Here is a 15,493-nt window from a genome sequence, read left to right on the forward strand (position 1 = left end):
GTCCTGGAAAAAAAAACAAAAGGGCGCCTCACGTGTCCTTTGCCTTCCTTTTTTGCCAAAACCACACTCTGAGTTAAGCTCTTAGCCGTAGCTGATGGTGTTCCGAGGTGTTGGGTTGGCTCTGAAGTAAGGTCATTGCTTACTCTAAGTCAGTTTGTCCCTGTTCATTAACTTGCCCTTGTGTGCCTCTCAGGTATGAAGTGTTACAGTTCTGCTGGCTGTCTCCTGACAAGAGGCCAGCTGCAGAAGATGTGCACCGCCTGCTTACTTACCTGCGGATGCAGAGCCAGCGGGACTCGGAGGTGGACTTTGAACAGCAGTGGACTGCTCTCAAGCCTAACACCAACAGCAGGGACACCTCAAGCAGCGCTGCCTTCCCCATTCTTGACCACTTTGCCCGGGACCGGCTAGGTCGGGAGATGGAGGAGGTCCTCACAGTGACTGAGACCAGCCAGGGCCTGAGCTTTGAGTACGTGTGGGAGGCTGCCAAGCACGACCATTTTGATGAACAAGGCAGAGGCCACTCAGATGAAGCCTTGTCTTATTCCAGTATGTTCTTCCCTGTTGAGGTATTTGAGAATTCACTTTCAGATCCTGGCCCTGGCAAGCAAGATGACAGTGGCCAGGAGGTGCCCCTAAGGGCCCCTGGGGTGGTCCCTGTGTTTGATGCACACAACCTCTCTGTTGGAAGTGACTATTACATCCAGTTGGAAGAGAAAAGCAGTAGCAACTTGGGACTGGATTATCCACCTGCACTGCTCACAACTGAAGTGGATAATCCAGAAAGGGTTGGAGCCGAGGCACCCCATCTTATGACCCTTAAGAACCTTGTGTCTGAGGAGCCCAGTACAGAGGAGGATTTCTTCCAGAGCAGTGTTCACCCCAAAGAAGCAAGCTCTGCTGAGGACTCACGTGCTGCCAGCATCCCTGGGAGCCCTTTCAATATATTCAGTGACCTTGACAAAGCAGATGATCTGCCCAGTCACCAAAAAATATTTGATCTGATGGAACTAAATGGAGTTCAGGCTGACTTTAAGCCAGCTGTCTTGAGTTCAAGCCTGGAGGATCCCAAAGACCTCAGCCAGTGTGATAAAGAAAAGCCACATAAGCTTTCGCACCAGGGCCCTCTGTGCTTGTCAGACAGTCTCTTGCACCAAGATCACTTTGATCCACTGAGTGTCCAAGAATTATCAGAAAACTTTTTATTTCTTCAGGAGAAAAATTTACTGAAAGGCTCACTGCCTAGCAAGGAGCAGGTGAACGATCTTCAAACAGAACTTAAGAATGCAGGTTTTACCTCAGCACCGTTAGTTTCACCCCAGAGAGGCTCTGTAAGTCCTGAACTTGAGTTCCTGGAACATGCACTAGACGCCTCTTTGTCACAGGAGAACACAAGTGGACAGAATGAAGGTACAGGTGTCATGCCTCAGGGTGGGACCTCACCGCAGGCCTCCCGGCTCACTGAAGAGGGATCTCCTAATGGCCCCCCAGACTCAATTCTGAGGCCAGGAGAAACCAAATCCTTTATAGATGTCCGTGTCCCTGAGAACTCCATCTGCCTGGATCTAAGCCCTGACCATGTGACTGGCCCAGTTGAAATTCCTGCTACTGATGCCAAAACCCTTGATGGGGGCAATGAAGCCCCAGAAGTCACTTGCCAAAGCAAGGAGGCCTTGAATCTAATCAAAAGTGACCCCATCCTTGTGAATGAGATTACTGGTCAGGGTAGCATGGAAAGTTGTCTTCCAGAATCGAGACAGGATTTACAAAATCAGCCATTTTCAGAAGACCCTCTTAGTGGCAGCTTACTGGAGAAAAACTCAGAAACTGTGGAGACCTTAAATCAGCTTAATTATAAGGCTGCCCCAAAGGATGCGGCCTTGGCATCTGCCCTCTCCACAGACTCCACCAGCCAAGATAGCCTCTTAGAAGACAGTTTGTCAACACCCATCCCCAACTCAGAGCAGTCTGTGGAGACTCCAGACTCCCTGGATTCAGTGGATGTCCATGAAGCATTACTAGAGTCCCTAGGCTCCCAGACCCCTCAGAAACTTTTGCCCCCCGATAAGCCTGCAGACAGCGGCTATGAAACAGAGAACCTGGAGTCTCCTGAGTGGACCTTGCACCCTGCACCTGAGGGCACTGCTGACTTAGACACAGCTGCAGCAGGTGACAGTGGCCACAGCAGTTTGCCTCCCAACCCAGTCATCGTCATCTCAGATGCAGGAGATGGCCACAGGGGTGCTGAAGGTCCCCCTCAGAGCTTCACACTTGGCACCCAAAGTTCATATCGAGACTCTGCATACTTCTCAGACAATGACTCAGAGCCAGATAAAAAACCTGAGGAGGTCCCAGGAACATCTGCCAGTGCCCTGGCATTGGTAAAGGACCAGCCCCCACCTGAGCCAGTTGTCCCAGAAGAAAGCTCTGATGTCAGAGAAGGCTGCCTGGAAGCCCCACAGAACAAGCCAGATCAAAGTCAGCTGTCTGCTTTGCAGAATTCTTTTCATTCAAAACTACAAGAAACATTGCAGCCCACATCAGCTGATGCTTCCAGAGAGACATATTCTGTGGATGATGAGGCCAGCAGCCCCTTGAGTTTGTTGAATTCAGAACTTAGTAGCTGTGATGACCTGGAGACACAGGAAGATCGCCCGTGCACCCTGGCCTCCACAGGCACCAACACCAATGAACTCCTTGCATACACAAGTTCCACATTGGATAAATCTTTGCCTAGCCACTTGGAGGGCTCCAAGCTGAAGGAGCCAGACATTGAAGGGAAATACCTGGGCAAACTTTGTGTGTCTGGGATGCTGGACCTCTCGGAGGATGGGATGGATGCAGATGAAGAAGATGAGAACAGTGATGACTCGGATGAGGACCTGCGGGCCTTCAACTTGCATAGCCTAAGCTCTGAGTCGGAAGACGACACAGAGCACCCTGTGCCCATTATCGTCAGTAATGATGATGGTAGGCACCTTCGAAGTTTGCTGAAACCCTCAGCTGCTGAGGCCACTGAGCAGCTGCCGGATGACTGGAAGAAGGAAAAGAAGGCAGTGACATTTTTTGATGATGTCACCGTTTATCTGTTTGACCAGGTACCTCTGACCTCTGTATTATAAAGAATTTCAAGAAGGTGTGAAGTTAACTATGGTCTAATTAGGGGTGCACGTATGCGTATTTGCATGTGTGTGCCTGCATATGTGTGCGTGCACATGTGCTTCTGTGTGGGGGACGGAGGTTGATGCTGCAGATCTTCTTTGTTCGCTTTCCACATATAGAGAGGGGCAGGTTCTCTCACTTACACCCAAACTCACCGATTCAGCTTGTCTCAGCCAGCTTGCTCTGGGTTCCATCTCTGTTTGTGTGCCCTGAGATAGCGTGTGAGTGCTTCTCTGTATTTACATGATTGCTAGGGACTTGAACTCCAGTCCTCATGCTTGCTTGACAAGTGTCTTAACTTCTGAGGCATCTTTTCAATGCCCAAGATTTTATAATTTCTGACTCCAAAGACACCATCCTTTTGGTCCCATTGTTCTTTATGTCAGCTTCCCCTTGGTCATCCACCTGCATCACCTTTCCCCACAGCGCAGTGTCTGTGGCATTGTGTCACAGTGCTGAGACACTGAGATACTAAACCTTAGAAGGAATCTTCATAACTGCTACTGGGGACACGAGTGGGCTCCAAGTTACCACAAACAATAGCTAAGCTCCCTGCAGGGCATCACCCATGTCATTATAACTTGTGGTCTTCTTTTCCCCAACTTTTTTGTCTGTTTTTCTGAGTCAGGTTTCTCTCTGTATGTAGCTCTGACTATCCAAGAAGTCACTCTGTAGACCAAGCAGGCCTTGAACTCAAGAGATTCACCTTCCTCTGCCTCCAGAGTGCTGGGTCTAAAGGCGTGCGTCATGCCTGGCTTTGTGACAGGTATTAGCATGTCGTTAAGTGATGGAGCCTTGAGCATTTTTGGGTCTCCAATAGAATTCTGCTGAAATGAATTGACCAAATTTTAAAATCTGGCAGTAATATGCAACTCTGGGTGCAGGCCTGGTACGGGCAGGGAGCTCTGGAGTGGGCAGCAGGACAGCCCTTCTGTTCTGACCCTTGGTAGTTTAGTGTGTGCTCTGCTTGCTTAGGCTTCTTGAAAATGGAACAACTTGTAACTGGAGCCCTCTCTCTCTCTCTCTCTCTCTCTCTCTCTCTCTCTCTCTCTCACACACACACACACACACACACACACACACACACATCTGCTTACATGTGGAAGTCAGAGGTCAATGTCACATGTCTTTCTTTATTGTGTGTGTGTGTGTGTGTGTGTGTCTTTGTGTACCACTTGCATGCCTGGTTCCCTAAGAGGTCACAAGATGGCTCCCCTAGAACTAGAGTTACAGATGGTTTTGAGCTATCATGTGTCTGCTGGGTATCAAACCCAGGTCTTCTGAAAAAGTGACCAGTGTTAAGCCATGTCCCCAGACAGCCAACATTTTTTATGGGTGTTTGGGCTTGAACTTTGATCCTCAGCCTTTCATGGCAAGTGTTTTACCAATGGAGCCATCTCTCCAGCCCCCTTCCTTCATATTCTGTGCCTTCTGGTCTTCATAAACTTAGAGTTACTGTGGATGTAAATGGAACCCAGAGCCTTGGGCTTGTAGTGTACACTGTCACTGCCGTATATCCCTAAATTTGTGTTTTTGAGATAGGTTCAAGTGAGCTCTGAACTCTGTCTTGTAGCCCAGGCTATTGTTGAACTGGTAGTCCTGCTGCCTTGGTCTCCTGAGTACTGGGGTCAAAGATGTTAACCATCACATCCTGACCCTGAATTTGCTTCTTGAATCAGTTAGATTCCCATCAAGCCTAAGAATGGTTCTCACATATGCCAGAAGGCCAGGATCCTTGCCATCTGTGACAATGCCTGCCTTCTTTTTTTCCTTGGTTCTCAGAGCCAAGTGCTTGGCTTCACTTTGGCCTCTGAGAAGCACCTTCTTAGGGTCCTGTGGTGGAGGCTTCCAGCGCTATTCCCCTTCATCCCTGGGTTGCCGGATTCCAGTCACTTTCTTACCTACCATGTTTCTCAGGACTGGGGTCACAACTATAGAGGGTGTATGGCAGGCAGCACAGATCAAAAGTTAACAACAAACAACTTTCTTCTTTATTGCTGCATGTGGGGTTGGGTGATAGGAAAATGTAGCTGCCTGGGCTGAGCCTGACATGTGGATAGTTAGACAGGTGCCTCCCCCAGCCTCCAACTGCTTCCTGGGTTCTACCCAAGGCTGACCTCCAGAACCAGCCAGCGTTGCTCCTAGGAGCAGAAGAGAGCCTGCCTCTTGTGTTTGTAGAGTTGGTTTGGGTTTTGGCTTTCTCTGTTTTGCTTTGCTGCTTGGTGTTGTCCTTGGCTGAGCTATTAGGGCAGTGGCTTATACTGATGTGTGAGAAGTTCTGGAAGAGAGTAAGATTTGTGAACCCCTAAAGAATGGCTTTCGGTTTCCTGGATTTATTTTCTTTATTGTTCTCTCTTTTCACTTTCATTGCTCTCTCCATCTTTAGTACTTCCTTCTACTCACATTGGGTTCGTTTTTTCCCCCAGGGTTTTTTGGTTTTGGTTTGTTTTTTTTTGTTTATTTTTTGTTTTTTTGTGAGTATGGGTGTTTTAACTAACTGCATGTCTGTGCACCGAATGTATGCAGTGCCCATGGAGGCCAGAAGAGGGTGTCAGATCCTCTGGAGCTGGAGTTAGAGAGTTGTGAGTCGCTGTCATGTGGGTGCTAGGAATGAAATCCAGGACCCCTGGAAGATCAGCCAGAGCTCTCAACTGCTGAGCCATCTGTTCAGCCCCTTTTCCTAGATTCTGAAGGTAAAATCTTTGGGACTTGAGATGGTTTTTCTATTAGCCTTTGATGGTGTACATTTTCTTGCTGCTTCCTGAAGATTTTAAATATATTGTATTTCTGTTTTATCCAGCTCAAATTATTTTCTATTTTTCCTTAGGACTTTTTCTTTGACCCATCAAAGACTTACAAGTATATTATTTAATCTCTGAGAACTAGAGATTTTGATTTTCTTTATGGTTAATGCATTTATTTTATTTATTACATTTTTATTCAGTGTGTATACGCTCATGCCACAGTGTACATGCAGAGATCAGAGAATAAGTTAGAGTCATTTTTCTACCGTGTGAGCCCTGAGAATGCAACTCAGGTCATGATGCTTGGCAGCAAGCACCTTTACCCATGGAGTAGATCCCTAATTTCCCACTTACTCGTCTGTTTTTGCAGCCTGTGTATGTGTAGATGAGCAAATGCCACAGCACATGTGGAGGTCAGAGGACAACTTTGGAGAGTGGGTTCTCTTTCTACTGTGTGTCCCAGGGCTAGAATTCAGGCTTTGCCATGGGCACCTTTCCCTAGAGAGCTAACAGTCTGGCTCTGGTTAGGCGATGTCTTTCTGGTGTGGACTTGTAGTCAGATTCTACCGTGGGGCAGTGAGGTGAGCGCTGAGACTATGGTGCTGTGCCATGGCCTGGAAACATGGGCGCCCAGGATCCACATTCACATCTTCTGGCTTGCACGACAGGTACTTTATGAGCTCATGTGCATCTACATCCATTAAAACCCCATCGGGCAGGACAGTGGTGGCCACACCTTTAATCCAGGACTTAGGAGGCAGAGGCAGGTGGATATCTGTGAGTTCCAGGTTAGCCTGGTCTACAGGTTGAATTCCAGGACAAACAGGGCCACACAGAGAGACCCTGTCTGGGGGGGGGGGGGGGGAGGTAGGGAGGGGAAAAAAGAAAAGAAAAACCTCTTTCTGGTTTGGCCTGGTATGTGCCCACTGGCTTTGCTGGATCTTGGTGTTTTCACAGCTTTGGTGTATTGTGCTCAGTTCCAGGGTAGATCCAGAAACTCCTCAATACCGTCTAGCTGTGCTGGCAGCTTTGATACCACTGTGGAATCTAGGACTCTTCCCTCCTGCATCTGCCTGTTCATTTGTTTCTCAGAGGTTTTAGGACAGTCTCACATGCCTTGTGCAGGTGCTGAAGCCACATTTGAGGGACCTTATACTGCAGGACCTTGTCATTTATGGTGGCTCAGGCCTGTAGTTTCATCAGTCAGGGGGCTGACAGGATGAAGAGAGTGATACCAGAGCTGGGGAGAGCTGGTCTTGATGATACACACCTTTAATCCCAGCAGTCTGGAGGCCAAGAGGCGGCAGATACCTAGAGTTTGAGACCCTGCCTCAAAAGGGTAGTGGAGACACGGGGCTGAAGAGATGGTTCATGGGTTAAGAAAAGTGGTTGTCTTTGCAGAGGACCTGGTTCCAAGCACCCATTTGCAGCTCATAATTATCTGTAACTAAACCCAGGGGCTCTGATGCTGCCTTCAACTCAGCAGGTTAATAACTTTTAGCATACCTCACCCCATGGTCCTGTCGGCTGCTGTGTAAGAGACATGTGGGCTCCAAGAAACAGGCTGACTGCAGTATTTGTTTGGCTTTTCAGGAAACCCCCACCAAAGAGCTGGGTCACTGCGGAGGAGAAGCACACGGCCCTGGGCCCAGCAGCCCGGCAGCATCCTCAGGTTCACCCTACCTAGGCAGGTGCATGAACTCTGAAAGTTCCACGGATGAAGAAGGTATTTGTGCTGTGTTGGTCAGTTGCAAAATCAGGGGAGCGGGGGAAGGGGGGTCATTTGCTTGCCTTTGAAACAGTTTCACTTATATAGACCAGGTTCACCTTAAGAGACTTAAGAGAGATTCTCCTGTCTCTGTCTCCCAAGTACTAAGGATTAAAGACATGTGCTGCCATGCCTAGCTCATGTAAATACTGTTGGAAAGAAACATCACTTGTTTTTAAATGACCCATGAAGACTCACACTTCCTGTGTTTTTACTCTGCCATCTGTTGGCAGGTTGTGTTGATATGTCCTGGGCTCCCATTCCTTATCAAGGATTGATAAGGTAAAGATAACAGGGCGCTGTTCTCACTACAGGCGGAGGCTTCGAATGGGATGATGACTTCTCCCCGGATCCTTTCATGTCAAAAACAACAAGCCTTCTGGGTTCCAAGCCTTCTCTTCAAACTTCCAAATACTTTTCTCCTCCCCCACCGGCCAGGAGCACAGAGCAGAGCTGGCCACATGTGTCCCCTTGCTCCCGGTTCTCCATCTCTCCTGCCAACATTGCCAGCTTTTCTCTCACACATCTCACGGACTCAGACATTGAACAAGGAGGTAAGAGGAGCCCTGCGTGTGCTGGGGTTGGGGGCCACAGCCGAGGCAGGATGGCTTTTCAGCGAGGAGCACTCTTTTACCCTATACCCAAAAGCTGATGATTGGATGATGCTATTTTAGTCTGTCCTGGATAGATTATAAAGCTGTTGGAAAATTCTCAGTTTGTGGGGGTGATGGTGGTAGTGGGGTTCCTCAGATATACTAAGCATTCCTGATATTCTATCACTGAGGCACATTCCTTGTTGGGGTTTCTAGGTAAATGTTCTACCCCTGAATCATGCCACAGCCCTCACTGGGGGATTCTAGGCTGGGGCTCTACCACTGAACCACACCCCAGCCCCTCACTGGGGATTCTAGGCAGGGGCTCTACCACTGAGCCACACCCCAGCCCTTCACTGGGTGATTCTAGGCAGGGGCTCTACCACTGAGCCACTCCCCAGCCCCTCACTGGGGGATTCTAGGCAGGGGCTCTACCACTGAGCCACACCCCAGCCCCTCACTGGGGGATCCTAGGCAGGGGCTCTACCACTGAGCCACACCCCAGCCCCTTACTGGGAATTCTAGGCAGGGGCTCTACCACTGAGCCACACCCCAGCTTCTTACTGCTTTATCACTAGCTTCATCCCCAAGTCTCTTCTAACTTTTTGTTTTATGAGACAAAGTCTCATCAAGTTGCCCTGACTGTCCTTGAACTCACTCTTGTAGTCTTGTTTGACTTCGCACTTTCAAGCCCTCCAAGATTCCCAAGCAGCTGAAATAGTAGGCCCGGCACATCGCTCACAGTCCTGGCAGTGCATATTCGGCCACACTTTCCATACTGGACTAACTCCCAGTGCCCATTTCTGTCTAGCCCTGCTGACTGGCCCTGGAGAGCTTGGAGGTCCTAGAACGGCTCTGTCGTGTTTTCTCCCCTTTGCTGCCAGCCCAGCTTCCTCGGGTTACACATCTGTCCCAGAGGAGCGCCCTGCACAGGCACCTGCTCTAAGCACACTTGACCTGTGCTTTGGACCTGAGCCCAGGCTCTCTGGCTCTTCCCCAGCAGTGTTGATTTTGCCATTAAGTCTTGGTCTCCGTGCGATACTGGAGGGCCAGCTGGGAACTCACAGCAGGGCCATTTGAAGTAGCAATACCTGAACATATGGGCCCCTTTCCCTATACCAAGATCAGCAGATAAATATTAATAGGTACATTTTTTATTTGAAGTTTACAGATCAAATAATAAATGTAGGATATAAAGCACTTTTATTTGTTTACTTGGTTTTCACCTGTGCCGATGAGATAATGCCTGTACCTAAGGATCTTGGGGAGGGGGGCAGGTGTACAGGTCAGGTGGGTTGACTTCAGTGCCCCTGAGTGTGACCATGGAACCACTGTGGGAGCCAAGCAGCTGTGTGTGCAGAGCCCTGTGGGTTGTGGGAAAGAGGGACGGACAGGGCAGCACAGGAAGGCACCAGCTACAGTTCCTTTTCCTGCCATGCTGGTCTGGTCACCTCTGTGCTGTTACTATCTGGGTCGTCATCTCTTAAAACTGACCTGCTCTGTCATGTGCTTCTGTCTGGGAATAGGCAGCAGTGAAGATGGAGACAAGGACTAGGTGGCCCTGGACACACTCTCCTAGCCAGCAGTGCTCCTGCCTGTCCACCTGAGCAACGACACCGACTCCATGCTGACGGCTGGAGAGCTGGGCCACCACAGGAAGCCTCTGCAGTGCTCGCCTGCGCCACTCCTGCATTAGATGTGCTCTTGTGCTGGCATCCTGTTGAGGTGGCCACACTGCCACGCTGCCCTGGCACACGAGTGTTGGAGGACCTGTACACCTCAGACCATAGGTCTGTCTGCTGTGTGGATGTCCACCTCACCACACCCGTGCCTCCAGTCTGGGCATGGTGCCACAGAGGGGTGCGCCAGGGGAATGCTCATAAGTGAGCCATATTTATTGTCTTTAAGGAAATCACTAATTGCTCTTTGACTGCACTGTGGGTGAGTGTTCTGAGCTCCCAATATTGTACAGCATCATAAATTATCCAAGGAAAACATGGCAAGCTGGTGCTGTTCACTGGTTTGATTCTTTTTTTTTTTTCATTCTTTTTTCTCCCTTCCTTCCTTCCTTTTTTTTTTTTTTTTTTTTTTTTTTTGTCATGTGTGAGTGCTCTGCATGGTACTGTAAAGCTTTGCTATTTTGAGTGTTGTTCTGTCTTCAGACCTGTGGAAACAGCACACAGGTACACTTCCCCAGCCGCTCTGATTCTGGGTGTTAGTGTTTTATGTTCTTAGAGGAAATATTTTTGACGAGGCCAAAACTGCTGTTGTGTTTCATTGATTGCATTAAGCATGTTTCTGTATAGGTGGGTTCTCTGGGCAGCCGGCCTCTCGTACTTTTAAATCCTTTTCTGATGAGGTGAGGCCATGCACCACTTCCTCTACACAGAGGCCAGCCTGCAGGAGTTCTGTGTCTCAGGCTGGTGGGACCTCTGAGACACTGGTCCCCACAGAGCTGCAAGTGAGAAGAGCATTTGTCCACTCTGGGTGCCGAGAGAGAGCTGTTTGGGAGTGTCGGGTGGGTTCTTCCCATTCAGGCCATAGTACCCAGGATGCAGACAGCAGCCCTCAGCCCCCTCCCCCCCGCGCCCCCACACCTGTATCAAGCACCCAGCTCTCTTGTTCTAAAAGGGATCTCACATCTTCAGCATAGCCTCAGTACCTCATTGAAGGAATCTGCTGTCCCTAACACAAGAGAGAAGCCTTGCTTGGCTGCCCTGGAGTTGTGCTTTGACAAAGGAAGTGTTCGCGGCCAGTGCGGTGTGGTGATGACATGTTGAGCGGGGAACTGCACCTGCTGGGGTGGGTCTTCTCACTTGGGCTCCTCACCCCACATGCTTCCCGGTGCTGCCCCCACTATCCAGACTTCAGTGTGACAATGGGACAAGTCTCCAGGCCCTGGCTGGGACATTGTGCTGTCAATCAGAGGGACTCGGGCTCTCCTACAGAGTGCAAGTGTGGATGTCAGCTTGAGTTTACGTAGCAAATTATGACCTTTATTATCAACTCTGATTAGATCCATGAACTTTTTATACTAAGCAATAACTTTACGATCGATCAACATAAGAAATCTGAAAACAGAGTCTCCTTCTCCCATACTTGGTGCAGACCTAGCATGCCTGGACTCCTTAGAAAGCACTGGATCGTGTGGTATGTGTATTAAAAACAGGGCATTTGAAAGTAATTTTGCCAAAATTGTCATAACTGAATTTTTGCTGTGTGGACTTTCTGATTTTTTTTTTTTTTTTTTAAATTCTTACCTCTCTCTATCTATCAGTCTTAGTTTGAGGAAGAAAGGAAACATAATTATAAGATTGTTCTTTCAAAGTTCAGGTTTAAGAAGTTCGGATTCACTGATTACAGTCATGTGGGTCCATATATATAAGCTCCTTACGCAGCCAGCCTGGGCTAACTCCCTGACACTGGGGGCTGGCCATCCTTCACCATGTTGAGGGGATTTTAACAATAAAATTCCCATTTATACTTATATCTATATCGCTCTCATGGTTAATTGCCAAAACAAAAAGCATTTTATATATTGAGTTGGGGTGGGGGTGGGGTGGATCTTTCTGTGGCGCCGCATGGAAGGGAAGACTTTGTATAACATTTGTCAATACATCCTCCCAAAATCTCAAGCAATATACAGAAATTTCGGTAGACTAAACTCCAGCCCGTTTTTTAAATGTGAGCATGCGCTTCCCGATCCAATGTGGGTTTTGTTTTGGTTTAGGTTTTTGTTTTTAAGACAGGGTTTCTCTGTGTAGCCCTGCTGTCATGGAACCCGCTGAGTGGTCCAGGCTGGCCTCGAACTCAGAGACCACCTGACTCTGCCCCCTGAGTGTGGCCACCATGCCAGCTGGTTTTAATTTTTAATGATAACTTGGTTGGCTTTGGTGGCTTTCCAAACCTGGTCACTCATGTAAGCAGTTAAATGAGCCGGCGGTGCCTGTGGCTGACATGCCGTGGGCTCAGAGACTTTTCCTTCTGCCCTCCCTTGAGTGCTCATCCTCCTCCTACCAGACTGGAAACTGACTTTTTAGTCCTCTAATAAAAATGAGCCATCCAAGTCCTTCTTTGACATCTTCCATTTGTTACAAGATGACCTAAGTCAGAAAAAGTAGTTCCCCCTCCCCATGAGACTCAGACTCACGTCCGTGCCCAAAGCCATTCATCCAAAGGTTGCGATGGCAAACAGCCTCCCTTTTTCAGACATAGGCCTGGTTTTAGAGAGGTGGGTTTCTCTAAGGAAGTCTGTCTCCCTGCTGTAAAATGCCTTTAAAACTTCCCCTTTTTCATACTTCCCAGAGGGCATCTGCAGAATCAGCGACCTATTGCATGTCTGTCCCCAGGGCTGGGAAAAAAGGCAGCTCCTTAGCCTCCCATCCCTCAGCCTGAAAACTCAGATGCAACCAAGTATCAGGCTCTCAGTGTGCCTCGCTTCAGAGCATCCACCTTGAGAGAAGCCACCTTCTAGTACGAGTGGGCAGACATGGTCACATCAAACATACATCTCAATATTTCTTAAGCAGCAAATGGGGGCACCAGTCTGTTAGGAAATTGTTTAACTTACACGTAAGTTCTTAAGACGTGTTGGCAGTATTGCATCACCCACGGCCGTCCTAGGGGTTGAACACACGGTGTTTGGTTACTGAAGCCTGCACAGGCAAAGCTGGGTCTTGATGACTGGACTTGTGCATGTACCCACTGTTTGATCCTGTCCATGGCCAGGGATCAGGGTGGGGCAGTCACACCCACGGCTTGTCACCTGCCGGGTTGTACGTCACACAATCAGAAGGGGTTCATGGCAATATAACAGTTAATGAACTTGGAGTTTAAATTGTGTACATTTTTAAAATGTAAGATTTTTACTGTATATTGGAGCTTAGTGTGATTCAATAAATTGCTTGTAATTTAAAAACTATTTAATATTCAAAATAAATATAGTTATATATTTATAATAATCTCTGTTGCTACGTTTATTCCTTGTTTTTGCCATGTGTGGGTTTGGTCTGGTGCTGTGGTTCCTGAGCTCCCCACAGTCTCGGGGACTATAGAGGCTGGTGCATGTGTGGCCTTTACTTACTGAGGAGTTCAATTTGGCCTTGGCCCAGGCCCCAATTCTTACTCCAAGAGGTCACAGCTAGCCTTTCCAACTGGGAAATGGCTTATTTGTTGAGAAGACCCATGTTCAGATCCTAAAACCCATGATGTTTAAAAATAAAAAGGTCAGGCAGAGTGGAGCCTGTATGCTTATTGTCCCGTCCTGGGGAAGCCGAGGCAGCAGACCCCTGGGACTCACTGGCCAGCCTAGTATACTATGCCAGATCCAGGCCAGTGAGAGAGCCTGCCCCCAAAACAAAAATGGTGCACCTGAGAATAACACATACACACCACACACACACACCAAACAAAGCAGCCTTTCACTGGGCGTGGCATGGTGCATACCTTTAATACCAGCACCTGGGCAGGAGGATTACCATGTGTCCAAATCCAGCCCAGGCTATGGTACAAATGAGGCCCTGTCTTAAAAGCAGTAGCAGGTCTATGCAGTATGGGGGTGTCTCAGTTCTCACCCCTCTCCAGTTCTTCCACTGAAGTCCATGAGGCAGGTGACAGTTTTCTACCAAAACCATGGCCTACATGGCTGTCACTTGCTGAACTGAGACCTCACCCAGAGCTATGCAGAGTCCTGGCTGCATCTTGACTTGTTCTTCTAGCCCATGGGGGAAAAGCTACTATTAGTTGGGCATAGTGACCAGTTTCCTGTAATAATTTCTGCAGCAAGAGGCTGAGACAGAAGGGTTGCCATGAGTCTGAGTTTCTGTCTCTGAAACGAAAAACAAAACAAAAGCCAGGGTTGTAGTTGAGCACACATGAGCAGCGCTGGGTTTGGTCCCTAAAACCACACTGCACCACTGTACCAAACCACTCATTGGATTAAAGTATGTATTTTTCGCACATTTTAGTTGAGTGTGTGCCATGGCCCAGTTGCAGTTCTAGCACTTGGGAGGCAGAGGAGAAGCTGGAGGGTCAGGTGTTCAGGGGCAGCTGCTGCCAAACCTAATGAGGAGTTCAACCCCAGCTACAACATGGTGGACGGAGAGAACGGACTCCTGCAAGTTGTCCTCTGACCTATGAGCTTGCACATATACCAAAAATAGACAGATAAAGGCTAGCAAGAAAACCTGTTTTCTGTGAGCAACATGACAGGCAGAGAGGTCAGAGGACAACTTGGAGGAGTTGGTTCTCTCCTACTTTGTGGGTCCCAGACTCGTCAGACTTGGTGTCAGGTCCCTCTACCCACAGGCAAGATATCTTACTGCCCCATAACCTTTTACACTGTAATTCCTTTGTAACCTCTGGAGACAGGAGCTAGCAACAGATAGGCTGCCATGTGTTTGTTTGGTTAGTTGGTTTTTCCAATTGTCTGCCACCAGGAGCTCTGGTGACTGGGTGGCATCCCCAACGCACTCCAATTCAGTAAGGGGAGATAAAAAGGGGAGCAGCCCTGTTCTTGAGTCCTTAGGACTCGCAGAGTCCGCTGGGAAAATCAGAGTGCTCCAGGGCAGAGGAGGAGATCTTAGCTTTGCTCAGGGAAGTGGCTGCGGTTCCTGTAAGACGATGCAGGGTGGCTTATCCCAGACTCTGTTCTCAGTCTTGACCCCAAGGCCAGATGTCCTGGCCAGGTGCGATCTGGGGTTCCCCCTCCCCCAGCCCCGGCAAGTCCCCAGAAAGGCTCGGGCTCTCAGACCCAAAGGGAAGAAAGGGGAGGCGGGTCCGCACGGGTCCTCAGAGCGAGGGGCGTGGCCGCAGGTGCCGCCCTGGCCCCGCCCAGCGATCTCATTTACATGCTTCCCGCAGCCCCGCCCGTGGTGGCTAAAGCGACGTGTCCTTGTCCCCCCGTGGGCAGCCTCTCCGCGTACGGTCTCGGATCCCCAGGTAAACCAAAGGGTTGGGGAACTGGATGGGAATGCTAGGAGGGGACCCAGAAGCGGGACCAGACGGCCGGTAGCTGTAGAGGAAAACAGATAGATGGTGGCTTCCCTTCAGACTGGTTGGTGCCAGTTCCACGTGGTAGAACTGGGGGCTGCTGCAGGGCCTCGGCAACTGTCAGTCTGACCTGTGAGCTGTCCTGTATGCACGCACTGCGGTTCTGGTTCTGATAATGTCTGGATCTGTGTCATGTCCAGGAGAGCCATAAACATGATATCTAAGGGGTACTGCCT

The 15,493-nt window shown here is 49.1% G+C and overlaps 1 protein-coding gene across 1 annotated transcript in view; it reads left to right on the plus strand.

The window, feature by feature from the left end:
* The window catches only part of LMTK2 (lemur tyrosine kinase 2), a 75,699-nt gene extending 65,434 nt beyond the window's left edge, over positions 1 to 10,265 (plus strand). Inside the window, exons 11-14 of the mRNA XM_080941250.1 lie at positions 194 to 3,098; positions 7,500 to 7,632; positions 7,989 to 8,228; positions 9,794 to 10,265. Coding sequence (XP_080797376.1) covers positions 194 to 3,098; positions 7,500 to 7,632; positions 7,989 to 8,228; positions 9,794 to 9,822 — 3,307 coding nt within the window. The 3' untranslated portion in view covers positions 9,823 to 10,265. The remainder of the gene's footprint in view (positions 1 to 193; positions 3,099 to 7,499; positions 7,633 to 7,988; positions 8,229 to 9,793) is intronic.
* Positions 10,266 to 15,493: the final 5,228 nt, after the last annotated feature.

This window comes from Micromys minutus (assembly GCF_963924665.1).
Source record: "Micromys minutus genome assembly, chromosome: 29".
Taxonomy (NCBI): domain Eukaryota; kingdom Metazoa; phylum Chordata; class Mammalia; order Rodentia; family Muridae; genus Micromys; species Micromys minutus.